At 43.2% G+C, this 17,835-nt stretch overlaps 3 protein-coding genes across 28 annotated transcripts in view; 2 read left to right on the top strand and 1 right to left on the bottom strand.

The window, feature by feature from the left end:
• Positions 1-1,950, top strand: part of MROH7 (maestro heat like repeat family member 7) — a 29,629-nt gene extending 27,679 nt beyond the window's left edge. For 17 of the 20 annotated variants that reach the window (XM_081012454.1, XM_081012443.1, XM_081012445.1 and 14 more), the window contains 2 exons: positions 194-256; positions 1,522-1,950. In XM_081012454.1, the coding sequence (XP_080868580.1) occupies positions 194-256; positions 1,522-1,766 (308 nt within the window). In that variant the 3' untranslated portion in view covers positions 1,767-1,950. The remainder of the gene's footprint in view (positions 1-193; positions 257-1,521) is intronic. The other 3 variants (XR_013988256.1, XR_013988257.1, XM_081012446.1) reach the window with 3 other exon arrangements.
• Positions 1,951-2,690: 740 nt separating this feature from the next.
• Positions 2,691-12,071, top strand: TTC4 (tetratricopeptide repeat domain 4). Its single transcript, XM_081010691.1, has 10 exons — positions 2,691-2,849; positions 4,360-4,477; positions 5,134-5,289; positions 6,044-6,121; positions 7,266-7,390; positions 7,493-7,579; positions 7,681-7,895; positions 8,531-8,612; positions 9,493-9,575; positions 10,516-12,071. Exons 1-10 carry the CDS (start codon positions 2,739-2,741, stop codon positions 10,616-10,618), a joined length of 1,158 nt encoding a protein of 385 aa, XP_080866817.1. The 5' UTR covers positions 2,691-2,738; the 3' UTR covers positions 10,619-12,071.
• LOC308479804 (transmembrane protein 205-like) lies at positions 11,101-17,708 on the bottom strand. Of its 7 annotated transcripts, none has more exons than XM_081010723.1 (5): positions 16,556-17,708; positions 16,203-16,269; positions 14,368-14,549; positions 13,543-13,706; positions 11,101-13,046 (listed from the first exon to the last, which is right to left on the bottom strand). In XM_081010723.1, exons 3-5 carry the CDS (start codon positions 14,465-14,467, stop codon positions 12,747-12,749), a joined length of 564 nt encoding a protein of 187 aa, XP_080866849.1. In that variant the 5' UTR covers positions 14,468-14,549; positions 16,203-16,269; positions 16,556-17,708; the 3' UTR covers positions 11,101-12,746. The 7 variants fall into 7 exon arrangements, with proteins under 7 accessions (XP_080866849.1, XP_080866850.1, XP_080866851.1 ...); XM_081010724.1 differs by having other exon boundaries at positions 16,693-17,708; XM_081010725.1 differs by having other exon boundaries at positions 17,245-17,708.
• Between the last annotated feature and the right edge of the window lie 127 nt (positions 17,709-17,835).

The following is a 17,835-nucleotide window of genomic DNA, read 5'->3' as shown; positions in this document are numbered from 1 at the left end:
CCAGCCCTCCCTTCCCCTGACAACCAGGACAGAGTTGCATCCTTGTCCTTGAGTATATAACAATTTTAAACCCACTTTCTTAAGACATTTCATTGAAACAAAGGGCTTGTTTTCAAGTGGAATTAGTTACATGAGTTGCTACCAGGCATTGACCCAAGTAAATGACGACTAAATCCTTGTGTGTTGCATTTAGGTTTTCTAGTACAACATATGGACAGCAAGGCAGGAACTACAGACTTGGAAATGATCATTCATGGTAGGTTAAATAGAGAAATTGTAAGATTATTGCTGTCATGTCTTTAGGTACTAAATGAAGAGAGTGAACACAAAGGAGAGACAATTAGATGTAGACACTGTTACACTTGTATAGATTGTATATTTCCCCCTTTCTTCCTTCATTTTTATTAAAATGCCAGAATCGTGAAAGATAGTATAGACACAAAAAAGACAGAATATAAGCAAAGTTCAAAGACTGATTGGTCGATAATTTATGAATTAACTCACATCAATTATTCTTGCTGTTATAATACGGAAAGCACCTTAAAAAATTTTGAGGCCACCCTCTGAGGCAGCAATGTATTTTTTCTTTAATATTCAACAAGTGGTGCTTAAAGTAGAACACATCCTTTCATATGGGATACATAAAATCACACAATATAATCAGAAAAATCAACTTTGCTTTTTCTCCCAGTTGCATTCAAAATTGCACAAGCTGCTAGATACTTAGGAAGGGGAAGAAATCAAAGTGTGTTTAGGGTAATATATAAACACCTTTAAGTATTTTTCAAATCTCTATTAGACATATGTAAATTTACCGTCTTGGTTTTTGTAGGGTATCAGTTTTAGAAAAAAAGGCTGTAAAAGGGTGATTCTATGATATGGTTTCACATAATGATTTGGACACAATTATGCTGCAATTCAGGAAATTAAGTCTGCCGAAAACTCTGCAGTGTTATGGGACTGTCATATTTCCTTCCTAAAATGTAAACTCTGATCTCCACAGTTGCAGAGAAATAACGGCTAATGTTTTGGTAGCTAATAGTTGTAGGTAAGGCTCTTTCCCTTCAGGACTTGTGCCTTTTCTCTCTACATCCAATCTCTCTATTATATCGGTCCCTAATAATAACTTCCATAATAATAATGTGCAACTCAGGACTCAGGCATATTACTAAAGAAACAGTGATTTGAATGTGCTACAAACACACAACACCAGATGGTGCCAGAGAGCAAGAAATTTTAAAATGCGATTTTCCATAGGGTTTTTTTCCCTTTTGTTATAATGATCTAATTTCTGACTTACTTATAGCGGGGGGTTTTCTCTGCTTTGATCCACCCTGAAATGAAAGACACAAATAAGCAAATTCACTAAATATGTGCAAATCATAAAATTTGTGGAGGTATTTTTAAAGATGTCCACAACAACCACAAGGACACTAAATAGCTGAAGGTTTAATGTGAAAGGTTTAGCATTTATTTGGATCAGTGCCCCCTTATGTGTTAATGTTTCCCTTTCATTTTCAGCTCTTGAAGGCTTGATGCATGACCCAGATGCTTCTGTCTGCATAGCTGCAGCACATGCCCATGAGCGCGTTTCTTCTGTTCTCTCCAATCAGAAGGAGAGGCTTGAAAGCAACTGCAAGACGGAGGCCGGTGACACTGCTGCTGAAAATGCTCTAAGGAGTTCCAGAGCCCTGAATAGTATCCGCCACACCCCTTCCAGACTTCTTGCTGTTATAAACCTCTGGAGATCGGCCAATGGAAATTAATATTGGACCGGAAGAGGAGAAAGGATCTTGGTGCATAGCTCTTCCTAACAGCAACAACAACAAAAAGGCTGTGAACATCACTCTTCCTATACTGAACCTCAGCAAGAACATTATAAAGGACCATAAAAGGAATTGATAATTTACCAGCTACCTGGATAATAAAGAACATCAATTCCCTACAGAATCCAGCCTCCTGGACTTTTGCTTGCTATAGTTACATCATGACAGGCTTTTCTATGAAGATCAAGGCATGCATGCCCTAGTCACTTATTAGCTTGTATACAACACTCCTGCAAGCCCCTTTTAAATACCAATGTTGTTGTTTAGTCGTCTTAGGTAAAGGGACCCCTGACCATTAGGCCCAGTGGCGGACAACTCTGGGGTTGCGGCGCTCATCTCGCTTTACTGGCCGAGGGAGCCGGCGTACAGCTTCTAGGTCATGTGGCCAGCATGACTAAGCCGCTTCTGGCGAACCAGAGCAGCGCACGGAAACGCCATTTACCTTCCCGCTGGAGCGGTACCTATTTATCTACTTGCACTTGTCGTGCTTTCGAACTGCTAGGTTGGCAGGAGCAGGGACCGAGCAACCGGCGCTCACGCCGTCGTGGGGATTCGAACTGCCGACCTTCTGATCGGCAAGCGCTAGGCTCTGTGGTTTAACTCACAGCGCCACCGCATCCCACAGCGCCACCCGCTTATATGTAAATCCGGCACTGGTTTTTCCTCAGCTCGCCTTTTCCCGCCTACAACCCCAGACAACTGACGCCCCCACAAGCGAAATAATTTAAAACAAGGGCGGGGCGGTGATAGAAAGAGCTTGCAAAAGCCCCGCTGCAGCGCCGCGTTCCCCCTTGCAGGCCCAGGGAAGCAGCGTCGGGCTCCTCCCGCTTCGGGCTCAGCAGGGGCGGGAAGCCGCCGCCTCCGGAAGGGCGGAGCGAGCCAGCCTGGCTGCGCCTGGAAGGGGAGCGCAAAATGATGGCGGAGGAGGAGGAAGAGCACGAGGCGGGCTGGGATGCCTTCCTGGACAGGTTCCGCGGCCCCGAGCGCTACGCGGGCGCCCTCAGCCCCGAGAACTGGGAGCAGGTGCGTCTCTCCGGGCGGCGGGACGAGGGAGGACCCGAGGGCCGCGCTCGACTGCACGGGCTCCTGGGGAGATGCCAAGTTGGGGAAGAGTCTCCAGCCTTTTAGTTTTATCCTCTTTTCACCGGCCTCTTGTCCCCCCCCCTTCCGTCCTCTCCAACAGCCCTGTCAGGTAGGCAGAGGGTGAGCTTTTGGGGGGAATTGGTCTGCAGTTTTGAATGTCGGGATAGGACCCGGGTTCGAAATCTCCCACTCGCCCGGGAAGTTTGCTGGGGTGGCTCTGAGCCGGTCACTGCCTCTCTCAGCCTAAACGACCTCGCAGGGTGGTGGTGGTTGTTGTTGCTGGGATCACATGTGGAAGGGGGTGGGATCATGCGCGCTGTCTTGAGCTCCTTGGATGAAAGGTAAGATATAAAGTAAACAAACACTGGCTTGCCTTCTGCAAACCACTAGTTCCCAGTCTTCCTCCTAACCACTGCAAGGTGAGGGGTGATGGTACCGATCTTAACAGGGTTATTTGTTGTAAGCATTGCTGGTTAGCTTTACTAAATTATGTTTGAGCCAGAGGTCAGTTCTGGAGCCTACTTTCAACTTCAAGGCATATGAACCAGCAGTAAAGATGAGAGTGCCTCTAGAGCTTGTGCAGAATGCCTTGCTTCCAGTGTTAATAATCAGTCATCTCCCACACCTGGATATAGAGAGCAGTTTTAGAGAACATGTACAGTGGATGTTGGCTTTCTAACCAAGGGGTGGGATGTGTGTTGTGACATTAGAGTAGGTAGCATTTTAAACTTTCGTATTGGGTTGCAAGTTCACAATACATGTCAGTGTATCAAAAAAAAATTTTTTTTAATTGTAACCTGAATTTGGGAACTTGTGACTCTGCAGACTTTGCTGTCCCTTGACCATGCTGACTGGGGCTGATGGGCATTGGAATCCAACAACATTTGGAGGGAGGGCCAGAATTCTGGAGGGAGGGCTAGATGTTGAATAAGATGATGAATTCTCTAGTCACATTTTTCTATACTGTTTATTAAACTAATTTATTATTAACTAGTTTATTGATGATACAGTTTAATAAACTGTAGTTTAATAAACAATGGTTTAGCATTATGTGCTAACCTCGCCAATGTGTCTTTCTTGGTAAACAAGAATTGACTTGAAAGAATAGAGAAATTTAATATAATTCAATGACGGATATTACAGGATCTATATCTTACATTCCTGTTGGTTTTGGTTTGGTTTTGTGTTTTTGTAACAGGAAAATGGTGGGTTTGAAGGTTTAGCAAGGGCTGATGCTAAGTCTGAAATTACTTACCTAGAAAGCCAAGAACTATGAATTAAGTGAATTCTTTAGAAATACCCAGGGACAAAATTCAATGTATGGGAGGGAAAAAATGCAAGTTCTTCTGTTAAGTATCTCGAATAAAGGCTCTATTTCCAAAGACATGTGGCTATTTTGAACCCTTTTCTTCTATCCTTGGTAACTTGGGCTGCCTGCATTTGTTGACAGGAATTTGACCAGATCCCAATGTTCATGAGGAAAGCTCCTGCTGAAATAGATCCTAAGCAGAATCCTGACCTTGCTTGTCTTCAGTCTATTATTTTTGATGAGGACCAAACAACTGAAGGTAGTCTCCACTTACATACTGTAAATGTATCAGCTGATGAAATTTACATTGTTCTCGCAACACTTTCTCTAGGAATCAAAGGACATAATTGTTTCATCTCAATCAGTTCAATGTTTTGAAAAGAGACATCCCAGCTTTGTCTTACCAAGGCGGGTGCTCTGTTGTGTCCCATTTGAAGGAGAAAGGGTGACAGTCAAATACAGCCTCTGTCATAACCTTTGTCCAAATGCTGCAATAGGTGTCCACAGATAAATGAGCTGACGGCCCTACTGTATTCCCATTTTGAAAATAAAGATTTTAAGCCAGAGCTTTAAGGTTAACAACCAAGTGTTTATCTTGAAAGGGCACCGTCCCATTTCAAAAAATACATATTGGGGCTCATAGGACTTGTAGAAATTTAACTTGGCCAGCACGCGCAGCTCCATAAAAAAATGAGAGGTTATCATAGCATTAAAAACTTTAATAGCTGCAGAAATATCCTTGACCCCCTTTGATGTAAAAGAAAAAAAACCATAGTATAGCAGGCTGATTAGCCTGAGTTTTCTGGGAAGCATAAGATTTGTGCTTTATGTGTTATAGATAACTTGACTTTTAAAGGAGTGCTTATAATTGCTTTTCTAACGTTGCAATGTTTATCTTTATTGGTGTTTTTCAAGCCCAGGCTTATAAGAATGAGGGCAATGATTATTTCAAGGAAAAGGATTATAAGAAGGCTGTGATATCCTATTCAGAAGGACTGAAAAAGAAGTGCAATGACCTAGAATTGAATACTGTTCTTCATACAAACAGAGCTGCAGCCCAGTTTTATTTGGGTAATGTATTGCATTCAAAATTGTGCCTAGCTCAAATTCTATATAGCAGAAAAATATCAAAGGTAGGACTTTCTCCTGTATGTTCCAGCAGTCATAAAGTTGTTTTTGAATGTTTTTTTAAACAAACAAGTAGTATTGAGGATGCTAAATTTTAGACCCATATCTGACAAGATCCTTGTTAGATGTTAATTTAACAGTGTATGTGGAGCTCCCAAAGAAAATAGGCACCACTGAGTTCCTTGGGACTTACTCTCAAATATGCATAATATTGTGTCTGGTTTGGCTGTCACTGTTCACATTGCAGTGCTTTAAATTTTGTTAAACAGAATTTGATCCAATGTATTCCAGGTCCCAAGATTCAGTATGTGCAAGCAGAGATGTCTCTTGAGCAGCTAGTCTGGATAAAAAAAAAAGAATTGAGTGCTGTTGGTTTTTAGTAGGGATGAATAGCCTCAAATACAGAGTCTGAAAAGAAAGCCAAGAAGTAATAGGTTGTGTTGAAGTTTTTGCAACAAAATCAAATTATTATTTATCAAATACATTTTTTTTAAAAAAAGAGGGGCAGCCTTTGGAATCTGTATCTTACCTGTTATAATGCCTCCTCTTTTCATTATCCTTATAAATTAATGTCATATTTGAAGACCTCACGTGTCTTGCCTCAGTGTAGCCCAGTGTTTCTTAGGGAGCAATTTGCCAGCCTCCCTTAAAAATCCAATGTAATGACCCAGGTTTTACAGAGGTATGTTTTGTTTAGGTAACTATCGCTCTGCTCTCAATGATGCTATCGCAGCAAGAAAACTGAAACCCAATCACCTCAAGGCAATTACAAGAGGTAAAAGAATGTTCAACAGTTGCATTTTAATAGAGGCCTCCATGTAATTAAGAAAGTGGGGGCACTGTATAACAGCAATAAAAGTTTGTATAGAATATTCTTAAAAAGTAAACTTTCAAAGTGCCATGAAATAATAACATAATGCTACTTAAAAGGGTTGTGTCTACTTGAGATAAAGAGAAGGAAGAAGCATGGGAACCTTGGAACGAAGTTATTTGCAGTATGTTAGGGGCAGCATGTGGTCTGAAGGCACATGAGACCACCACTCCAATGAAGCAAAGCAGGTCTTGGTCTCGTTAGCATCTGGGAACCACAGGAGGATGCTGAATGCTGTTTGTGCTCACTAGTAAGGAGAGATGGAAGATGCTCACAAATCCACCTGCCGCATCCTTCCCAGCAGCCCTACCAAATTTGAGCCCTGCGAGTTTCGTTGGGACCAGGAAGAAGAAAGAAACAAGAGTTGAGGCTTATTGCCACCCTTGTCTTTTTTGTTGATGTTTTTTGTGGTGTTGCTACTTTGGAAAAGGAGTGGGAGATCTTTACAATTGGTGCCCTTATTGTAGTTTAGCTTTGTTTGCCTTACAATGGAACTGTAAATTTGTTACTATTTACTGGACATGCTTTTATTATTTGTTATGTTGCTCCCTGCTCTGAGATTGAAAATAGTCGGTGAAGAGTGGGTTATAAATACTTCTAAAAGTAATAATAAATGTAGGGTCATGTTAGGTTGTATGAGGGAAGAAAAGTAGGGCATAAATGTAAGAAAATAAATAAAAGTCAGCCTAGAATTCAGGCCTCTATGGCTCTTCACTGCCTTCAGTCTGGAAACAAATTGACCAGCGTAAGTGTACATCCCTGTTTGCCACACTGATGTTTTAAAAATTAGTTGAGTGTATCTGTGTTTGCTGCAGACATATGTGAAACAAACTACAGTGGTACCTCGTGTTAAGAACTTAATTCGTTCTGGAGGTCCATTCTTAACCTGAAACTGTTCTTAACCTGAAGCACCACTTTAGCTAATGTGGCCTGCCGCTGCATGATTTCTGTTCTCATCCTGAAGCAAAGTTCTTAACCCGAGGTACTATTTTTGGGTTAGCGGAGTCTGTAACCTGAAGCGTATGTAACCACTGTATTGCTTTTCTAGGAGCACTGTGCCATTTGGAACTTAAACACTTCTCTGAAGCCATAACATGGTGCGAGGAGGGATTGAGAATAGATCCAAAAGAAAAGAAACTTCTGGAAACAAGAGCTAAAGCTGATAGACTAAAGGTTAGAAGCGGGCAAATGGAAACCTGTTTATACAGTAGACTAAGACTGGTGGAACAGCATTCTCCTCCCCACAGTAACGATGTAGCTTTGTCTGTCTTTCAGCGCACTGAAGAGAGGGATTTCAGAAAAGCTAAATTGCAGGAGAAGAGGGAACAGTCTCGGAAGGAGGCCTTACTCAAAGCTATCAAGGTAACTTTTTCTTTTGGTGGGAAGAATTGCCCCTGGAAATTTTAAATGTGTAAAGATGTGGATACTTGCCTCATTTTTTTTTCTTTTCTCTTCCGATATAGGATCGGAACATCAAATTGTCTCTAGCATCCTCTAAGGAAGACACAACGATATCAGCAGACCTGGCTGAGATGTCTTTAGATGGACTTGGCTCAGAAAATGATATCGGTGCCAAAGTCTGTTTAGATGAGAATGGCAGCCTAACCTGGCCTGTGCTGTTCCTGTATCCCGAGCATGGGCAAACTGACTTCATCTCCTCTTTTCATGAAGAATCGAGGTGGTTGTTTTTTAAAGCTGAATTTATATAAATCCAAATGAACATAATATGGGAGGGAGGAGGCAGTGGGTTCAATTCACACATTCTATTTGCTGTGTTTTCCAGTACTTTGGTAAGACCATTGAGATGTTCTGAATGTGAAGAGTAGGAGTGGGAGCATGCCTGCCAGCCTCATCTGCTAATCTCAGTAATGTCTGAACAAGTCTTCCCCACCTGATGCCTTCCATCAAATGTTTTGGGCTACAACTCATTTCAGCCCCAGCCAGCATGGGCAATGGACAGGGATGATGGAAGTTGTGGTCCAAAACTTTTGGAGTCTTAGAGCATGTTTATATGAAGTGGTGGTTGTGAGCTATTTTAGAGACTCTGAGCAGTGCTGTGAGAAAGTAGTTATTTTTGGATTAACCTTAAATAAGAGAATAGATTTATGATCTTCCTGAGCGTGCCTATTTTGAAAAAAGCATTGAAGAATTTAATTTTAAAAAATACTGCGTTGGTTAGCAGCCTTTAATGAAGCTACATTGCTTTGAATTCCAAAGGCGTCAGTGTACAGTATCTACTTGAATTCAACTCTAGTAGTTGCTGAAGCTGAACTTAATGGCTTGGAGAGTAACATGATGCATCTTGTGTTTCAGATTTATTGACCACTTAATGGTCATGTTTGAAGAACTACCTCCCTGGGATGTAGAAAAGAAATATATTCCAAGTGAACTGGAGGTAAGATACAACACCTTTTGGCATTTATCTGTCCTTTCTTAAAATGGATATTCTAATATATATAACCCTGAGCAGTGTAGCCCCATGTGGGATGCCTGGAGTCTAGACCTTTTATACCCTAAGGAGGGGCGGGAGGGGAGCAATGGGCTCTAGCAGAGGTGGAGAGAGAGGGGACAGAAAGACTGAGGTTAGAGGGAGTAAAAAGGAGCCTTCCAGCAAAGATTGAGAGAGCAACCACACTTTTTGCCTTCACACAACAGTATACTAAGCAACAGCTTCATCATGGAGTTTGACAGAGCCTAAGTCAGCCTCTACCTGCATCCCAGGCGAAGAATGAGAAACTCATGGCTCTTCAAATGCTGTTGGGTCTAAAATTACCATCTTCATTGATCATTGGCTATGCTGGGGTTAATAGGATTTGCAGTCCAGAAACATCTGGAGGGCCAAACTCCCCAACCCTGATATAGCCACAGATAGGTCAGACAGGCAGAGAATAATCTCAAATCAGAGGGTTGTGTTATCCATAAACAACTGCAAAATTGTTTTAAAACTTCCATTAAGTACTTAGATTTGTAGGCTTGAATAAAAATTCATTTATTTAGCTCTTCCAAAGGCTTGAAGTATATGGCAAGCAATAAATAGAAATAAAATTAAATCCGGTAAAAAACAACCCCTAAACTACCACAATTCTGGACTCCCAGAACTTGCCCTAATAAACTGCAGTCTCAAACGGAAGCAATAAAAAGGGTTTTCCATCACATGAGTAGTTGGTTGTTAGTATTACAGATGCCCTACTGACCTGCATAAATATTGTACAGGTAATGTTGCTTGTCCTTGTTCACATATTTAGTTGATTTGTCTTTCATATTAAATTGCACAGCTGTATTTTGAGGATGAAGAAAAAGGAGAGATATACCAGATAGACACAGAAACCACATTGCTACAAGCACTGCAGCACCAAAGGTGAGATTCTGAGCTGGGGACTGCATGTTACTCATCTTTATTGTCAAAATGACACGTGTGTAATGTTGAATCAACAGGATCCATCTACTTGCTTCAAAAAATCAAGAAGGATTTTTTTTTTTCTAACAGTAGTCTGACAGAGAAATAATTGTTCGTCAGCAGATTCTGCTGTTAAGGATACAGTAGTCTTAGATATCAACAGCCAACAAAACTGCCCATATGTTGTCACTTCAGATTAGAGGTGTCAGCTTCAGCTGAAGCTTATTCATCCATTTCACTACAGAGCTGCCTCAGTTTTCTCTTGGTGGCACCAGCTAGACGTGACAGTTACTTACGAGAATAACATTGCATAGCCATTGCATTGAAAGGTGGCTGTATTTTTAGACTGCCTTGCAGCAAAAGGTTAGGTGATCAGCTTCTAAAGAAAGGGTAATTTGCTGCAGTTGTGCCTGCCTGAACTTTTAGGATGTCATGGATCTTCGCAGTGGGGACATCTCTTCTTACCAACCTAGCCTATTAGATTGTTCCAACAGTCAAAGCAGGTGATGGACTTGAGCATCGTGCTGTGGTGAGCATTCCCTCTGTGCAAACATTTCAGCTTGCCAGACAGAATGAAGCCTACCTTTCTCTCCACTGTGCGCTATTCTGCAGATTCTCCTGACCCCTGCCCAGAGCCAATTTCTGGGCATAAGAGCTTCTGCTGACTGGGCTTGTTAGGTGAATCCCACCCATATTATGTTTCTGTCCTATCTTCTTCCAAATTTGTAGAGCAGGTGAGAATCTAACCTATCAAGTTATTCCAGTATCTTTCAGTGTGGAATGGGGTGGGGAAATGGGACAGTAGTATAAGCAAACATGCATGCACAAACACAAGCATATAAGGTTATCTTAAAATATTGTGAGCCAAGAGTGGAGGTTGACTTTCTAATTGTTTTTGCAGGTACTTCATAAAAGCTGCAACTCCTACCTTTTTGGTTTTGGTGAAACTTGCACCTTTTTCTAAAAACTACTTCTTTGGGAAGAAGGTCCACTGGCTAAAGTGAATGAACATTTTGAGGGGAGTGGGGGTGGAATACAACACATAATGGAACAAGGCCTCTTTAGATTTATAAACTGAAAGATGGAACATTTCGTACACATGTATCTTCTTCTGCAACCATCGAGATGGCAGATTTCCTAATCCTAGCCACAGAAACTGCATCTGCACTTCTATTTAATTGGGGTGAATAAGCATCGTTCACATTTCCTTAAAAGTAAAGGAATAGAACAAAACGGGGCATACATCAAGTAGAAAACCTCACTCTCCACTGTCAAAGGCAGTATGTCTCTGAATACCAGTTGCGGAGTATCACAGGTGGGGAGAACCCTGTGGCACTTGGGTCCTGCATGCAGGCACCTCGCACGTATCTGCTTGGGCACTGTGAGTACAACTTGCTGGATTATATGAGCCTCTTTTTCACCTGATCCAGCAGGGCTCCTGTTACGTTATTCACCTAGATATTTAATACACTGAGTTTTGCTTGAGAGAAATAGATCCCACCCCCCCACCCCCCGAATATCTGATTATTTCTTGAAGTATCCAATTTGCCATAAACCGTGTTAATCTCAATGGGGCTTCTACTTGCAGCTTGGGGCAACACAGTATAACTTTACAGATTTAAGTGCCATAAAATAAGTGTATCTAGGGGTCAGGGAGCATGCTTGCATCCAATGCTATGCAAGCACAGCTAACAATTCTGTTTTTGGAATATTTAGAATATGGAGGGGGACCCCTAAATGCCTGCCACCTGTTGTTACTTTTCCAATAGATTCATTCAGAGCGTTCCCCTGCTCAATAGGCACAGAGATTAAACCACAGCTGCGATTTATTCACTACTGTCTTGTGCACTTCAGCAAAGGAATGTGGAATGCCATTGTTGAGAGCTTTACAATTTTGCTGGCTTTTTGCTGTGACAAGATCGCATTAACCTATCCAAAATAAGTTTTAAAAGGAGCTGGGCACATTTTATAGGTTCTAAATTATGGTTTTAATTTCCGGAGGTACATTTCTTATGCCTACCCAATTGCTAAAGTTGTGGCCACAGTAGCATCCTTCTCCATGCTGCTAATGTACAACAAGTAAAAAAACAACATAAAATGACTTGTTTCTAGAGTACAGTATCTCAAGGATGCGCCTTCACACTGAGTCTATGGCATCCCTCTGTATACAGCTTAATTGTTTTTGAAGTGCTCTCATGCATGTGCTTTCTGAACTTGGAACTCACATCACTTTTCATGGAGGTGGGAAGATCCAGTAAACGCATAAGGCAAGGAATGTGCTGTACAGCAACTTACTCCTGAGTTCAACCTATATAGAAGGGCAAGTTCTACCTGAACAACTCTGGCTAGTGCTTGTCTCCAGGGAAAAGGAGGTACCAAACGGCTGCTTGACTTTTGAAACTAGACCTCTGTTGTATAGCAAATAAAGAACAGGAGCACTTTTGGCCGGGAAACAAATTCATTACTGCAGTTAGATTTCGTTTTATTACCGCATCTGTTGTTGCTCTTTGGAACGTAAGGCTTTAATATAATCCATGGTAGAATTAAAAACCTTTTGGCTGGGAAGAGCATTTTACCTTTTCAGAAGTTGGTATCAAATATATTTGATATCAGAAGAGATTTTCCCTGGACTGGACCAAGCACAGTTAGGAAGTCATAGGTGCCCTTAAGCTGATACCCATAACTAGCAAGGCTGCAGCCACCTTAAAAGGTTAACATCTGGTCCTTTAGAAGACTAAGGGGAGCAGAGGGCACATGAAGTGACAAATCCTTTTTCAGCTGTAGGCATCTGCTTACGAATTTTTCATTTTCAAAAAGAAACCTGTTACTTGCATCAAGTATTTTGGTGGCATTTAAATTGTCTCATAATTGTCTGACCAAGTATTACTATCACAATGAGATGTCTCATTGATCAACAAGGAGTCCAGTGTTCTATGAAAGGTTGATTAGTGCATGGGCTGCCAACCCAATGATGGCTGGAAAACTGATAGCATGCTACACTCAGAACAGGGTGATCCAAGCACCTGTGAGTCCTGCTTGGAGGAGCACTCTACAGCAACCCAGGCCCTGGCTCCTGCCATTTGCAGTCCATCTTTTCACAATCATGCCCATGCAGGTTATTTACCCATGTGCTTATAATGTTGAAAGGTGAGCAGCCATATAGAAGAGGCTCAAGCCATTGCATGCGATGCAGCACAGGTTGCAGAGGGAAGAGAAACCATGATAGATGCTCAGTCTGCTTGTCAGCTCCCTGTAATGAGAATCCAGTTGACGCAGCCGCATAAAGGACTTATGCGGGAACCACCCAGCATCCTCTCCCAAGGCATAGCTTTGCTCAATCAGGTGCATTTCGGCCATAATATCTGAAGTCACTTGCCCAAACCACTGAGCGTTTAGAGCAGCAACTATGACGCAAATGAAGAAGACTGTAATCTGGAAAGGAAAGATAGTTATACTATTCATTGTCTGGTAGCATCAGCTAGTATGTGGGGGTTTTCATATCACATGTAGCTGCAATCGCTTTGCAGGAATAATATTTAGATTCATGGCTGGTACCTAGGCAGGTTCCTGTGGCCCCAGCAGTGCATATCATCCTTAAAATAACCCTGTGGGTTGGCCCTGCCATTGCATTTTCAAATTAGGATTAATAGGGTATATTTCGGTGCAAGATGTTCCATTCCTGTGCCAAGTCACCAAACTGTGCTCCTTTGCTGCTCTGCCCCACCACCTACTGTCTGAACACTACCCCCTACCAGCCGTGGTGGTAGTTACAGGAAACACAAGGAGTGCCCTGCTGGTAACCGTGGGTGGCTTCTCGGTCCAACCACTTCTTCCTAAGGCAGGCATGCCATCACAAGCGAGGCCATATAACAAAGCAGAATGGCGGACGAACGGATGCACGTGATATTTAAAAGAGGGAGCCCACTACCTGCATGGTTTCTTCCTCATTGAGAAGTTCGCTGGGGTGACACATGGCAAATATGGTCAGGTTGATGAAAGCACAAGCTGAGCCAATGTGGAAGTAATAAGGGAAGAGGCAACTCTGAATGAATCCGAATGTATGTTGTGAGAGATTGTTGCCCATCACAAAACCTGCAAGAACAAGTGGGGCGAACACAAAGGAACAAGGTTATTTAAATGCTACAAATGCTAAAAATAATAATGAATAGCTATTTTTAAAAAACCATTGGATGCAAAATTAACAGACGTATACAGTTTTAGATAATCTCTTCTAGCTTCAGAATGGCTTATTTCCGTAGCTGTCAACCTTCCCTTTTTTTGCGGGAAATTCCCTTATTTCAGCGCTGTTTCCTGCTGCTTTCCGCTGCTATCCCGGATTGTTAGATATCCCGTAGACTGTCCCTGGGACAGGTGAGGCTGCTGATCCCTTATTTTCAAATCCGAAAGTTGACAGCTATGCTTATTTCCATTGTTTATTAGGATTTTCCACACTTGGTGGTTTTACCTTCACAACAACATCATCATTCAGCTGCTTGGTGTCTAGGAATATAGACTCACCAATCCAGAAAGTAAATCTTCTTGCCAGCCAGTGTTATCCCTATTTGCCCAGCCTACATCTTACTGCCAAGCTAAAGTAGCCCTTTTCCCCTTTCTGAATTTACTGCATATGCTAGTGCAGAGCACTCCTATTTCTCCAAATGTTGAATCCCTCCCTAAATAAATTAACCATGATTAATTTGGCCTTTAAGCATCTATGTGCAAAGAGGGGGGCTGTGGAACGGTCCCAACCTACTGGCTATAAAAGTCACCCAGATCTGCATTCCCCAGAAAGTTGAAAGGAAAACCAAGTGGAGCACTTTCACTAAGGTCGAGGGATCAGCATCTGTGGACATGGTACTTCAAGAAGAAAGTCGCTTGCAACTCCCTTGGCCAAACTTCAACTTGGGAGACACTCGTTTTACCTGTTCAGACACACTGAGAGGCAAAAGAAAATTACTTTAGCTTCAAAGTAGTCAGAAATGTCCTGTCCCCTCAAAATTAAAGTGTGCGTAATTGTCACATGTGTTCTCTCTCACACCACATTTCTTAGGGGTATATGTTTTGTATTGCTGCTGTGAAGGAGTTGAATTTAAATGGACCAGCTAATAGTGCTTAACAAAATTCTCAGCCAGTGCTCCCAAGAGAAAGGTATTCTGAGACATCTGTGAACAGTGGCGCTCATAACCTCCCCTTTTGACTAGACTGATAAAAAGATGGCCAGGTCAGCACACCATATGCCACCATAAAGCCAGGTGCAGGTTTTAAAGGCTTTGGGCAACATCTGGGACCATTAATGCCAATGAGCATTTAACCAGTGATTACAGAGGGGTGTGGGTTGCATTCTTAAGGACTTGGAACACAGACTTCTTATTTATTCATTTTTTCCAGCATTTATTCCATGGCCTTCAAATTACAGTGGAGGGAAGCTTCTCTGTTACTTCAGGTAAATTCTGACCCCAGTCAATGCTTAGGCTGGGTAAAGTAGGTCTGGATTTAGCTCAAAGCAATTATTCCAGCCTACCAAAAATTAGGGCCACTTCCAATGTCACAAATTTATGTTGTAGTCCAACAACAGCTGGAGACCCAAGTTTGGGAAACCCTGCTAGAGGAAATGTTCCATGTGTGGTGGTTGCCATGTGAGGGGCACATAAATTATTATGGAGAAATTCTTAAAATGTCCAGAGTGCTGTAACAAAGTGGATGCAAAGGGCATAATGTAAATTTTGGTACGGCCCCAAACCATTAGAATGGTGTGGGCTAGCAGAAACTCAAACTCCTACATCATTAGTATCTAGAAACCCACAAGCAGGAATGAAAAAAATTATTCAGTACGGTATTTTTCACCCTATAGGACGCACCGGCCCATAGGATGCACCTAGTTTTGGGGGGGGGAATAAAGGGGGGAATTATTCCCCCCCCCAGCCGCGGATATCTGCCCGAAGCACGGGGCGCTCTGCTTCAGTGCGCCCCGCGCTGCGTGCAGCAGGCTGCTATCCGCAGCCTAGGGATCCCTGTGGGAACTCCCGCAGGCTCCCCAGTCTTGCTGGTCGCTTCCTTCGCACCGACCCCTCTCACTCTCCACGCTTCAGCGAAAGCCTGCATTCGCCCCATAGGACGCACACAGATTTCCCCTTCATTTTTGGAGGGGAAAAGGTGCGTCCTGTAGGGCGAAAAATACGGTAATTGTCTGTAGCAGGTCCCGCAGCCATCCCACCCGGTCACCCTCCAATCACCTACCAAAAATACACTTGCTGTTACAGACCCTCGGGTGGAGAATCAACTACAAATGTAGATCCCAACTAATAGTTGCTCATCAAAGCCACTTGCTATAACAAAAGAGTGCATACCTGAATTTATTTTAAATGGTTTTACATGGTTTTTATTGCATTGTGAAACTGCTTTGAGAGGCTTCATGAGAAGTGACTCTTAAATTGTTATGGATTGCAGCAACATGCTCCTTATTCCAATCAGTAAAATATTTTCAGCAGGGTAACGCACATCCTGATCTGAACAGAATATTGCATATAATATAGGAAAAGCAAACTAGGAGAGTAACAGGTTTTTTCCACTCCTTAAACTTCTAAGTACCTCAAGATGAGCAGTTTACTTTCAGAGAAACACATAAGCTGACACTTGTCTTCCTCATCCCTTCAACCTGCAACACAAAAGGGAAACTGAGGCTTGCAAAAGACAAATAACGTATTCCGCAAGGGTTTCTCAGATAAATTGCAATTAGGAGTACATGAGCAAGAACTCTGCATAAAGGAATCCCACGATTATAAATTGCGCTCTTGATCCTCTTAGTATAGCGGTACTGTCACGTCCCTTCAGTCTGAAAGAATAGCAGGTGCTGCAGCTGAGTGGGCGGCCAAAGACATTTCAAACAGGTTTTCAGCGACTAGCAAGTTGAAATATTAACTTCAAAACAAAACTTTCCTTACCACCGATGAATAATGTTGCACTGGTACGTTTTTCAGTGTGTCACTCAGACTCCCCGCCGCCCAATGCTAGAATCTCAGAAACACAAACACTAGCAAAGCTGCCGGATCAGATCCCAAAACAAGAATGGCATCTTTACCATCAAAATAAGCAGGGTCGGAAAGGCTACGATCAAAAACCAAGCACAACACTCAAAAGCAGCGGATCCACTACCACACATCCCACATCAAACGGTCCCCAAGCGCGGCCAGATAATTGCATAGAAAGCATTTTGCTGTGCAAACAGACGGAACTACATCCCGGAACTGGGAAGGAAGGTCCCCCTTGCGGCAGGAATGCAGAGACAGACTGGACTGGGCGATAGGGAAATCCTCGTGCTAGTGCTAAAAAGGAGCCAGAAAGGCAAGCGGAGGGGGGCGTGTCGCGATGTGCAAGTTTGCACAGGGGGGCTTTTCTCTTTTGCAAGTGCTCTTTTACCTACGGCTGGAGGAAACTTCAGCCCGTACCCCAGCAATCGTGGGAAAACGGGTGCCAATCCGAGAGGGGAGTGGCCCCCTCGTGGCAGGCAGTTGCTCAGGCGGGGTCTTTTGGCCAGGCCACACTACTGGGCTGCTCAGCCAAGGAGGGGCGCAGGACTGGTCGGCGCGGGGCTTGCAAAGATCACCCCATATCGTCCTGGTCCCCCACCTACCTCCTTAGCTCGCCTGGGTGGAGGCGAACCTCCCTTACCCGACTCCCTTCGGAGTTAGGGGTTGCCCACCTCGTTCTTCCGACGGATCTCCCCAGTTCTCCTTTTCCCACTCCGAGGCGGGGCCAGCGGTGGGTGGGAGTCTCGGCCTCTTGGAGAGACGTCGCCTTTGCCCTAGTTTATTTTTCCTGAGCCCCCATCATCACCGAGGCTTTTACAGCTGCTCCTTTGCTGAGGTGGAAGCTCTCGACACCATAAAACCAGAGGACAGATGACCCCAGACAAAAACAAGGGAGTTGCGCCATATTCAAAGCGCCAGCTTCTCGGTAGCACAGAACGCCTGCCTTTTTGAAGAAGAGTCCTGTGCAGCTCAGCTGCCTTATGTCCAACTTCAGTACCTTGGTCTAGTAAAAGCTAGCATGCATCTCAACCAGGGGGGTCATACTTGGTTTCACTTATGGCACCTCAGCTCTGTCAGAGCTTTGCAGATGGGAGGAAAGTACCCCTGCAGCTGGAGTTAGCAGAGAGTCACGTTTGTTTCTGCAAAAGCAAGTAAATAGAGGCGTCATAACTCTCCAGTGGGTAACGTGGTGC

Source organism: Podarcis pityusensis, assembly GCF_964106645.2.
Source record: "Podarcis pityusensis genome assembly, chromosome: 6".
NCBI lineage: Eukaryota > Metazoa > Chordata > Lepidosauria > Squamata > Lacertidae > Podarcis > Podarcis pityusensis.
The sequence above is the reverse complement of the archived record's forward strand: the minus strand, read 5'-3'. Positions and strand labels throughout refer to the sequence as shown.

Excerpts from the sequence above, each read along its gene's own strand:
- TTC4 (XM_081010691.1), top strand. The coding sequence starts at position 2,739 with ATGATGGCGGAGGAGGAGGAAGAGCACGAGGCGGGCTGGGATGCCTTC. Across the intron at positions 7,580-7,680 it reads CCTTACTCAAAGCTATCAAG|GATCGGAACATCAAATTGTC; the intron begins GTAACTTTTTCT and ends CTTCCGATATAG. Across the intron at positions 8,613-9,492 it reads ATATTCCAAGTGAACTGGAG|CTGTATTTTGAGGATGAAGA; the intron begins GTAAGATACAAC and ends TAAATTGCACAG.
- LOC308479804 (XM_081010723.1), bottom strand. The coding sequence starts at position 14,467 with ATGTCCACAGATGCTGATCCCTCGACCTTAGTGAAAGTGCTCCACTTG. Across the intron at positions 13,707-14,367 it reads CTGGGTGACTTTTATAGCCA|GTTTTGTGATGGGCAACAAT; the intron begins GTAGGTTGGGAC and ends TTGTTCTTGCAG. Across the intron at positions 13,047-13,542 it reads ATGAGGAAGAAACCATGCAG|ATTACAGTCTTCTTCATTTG; the intron begins GTAGTGGGCTCC and ends TTTCCTTTCCAG.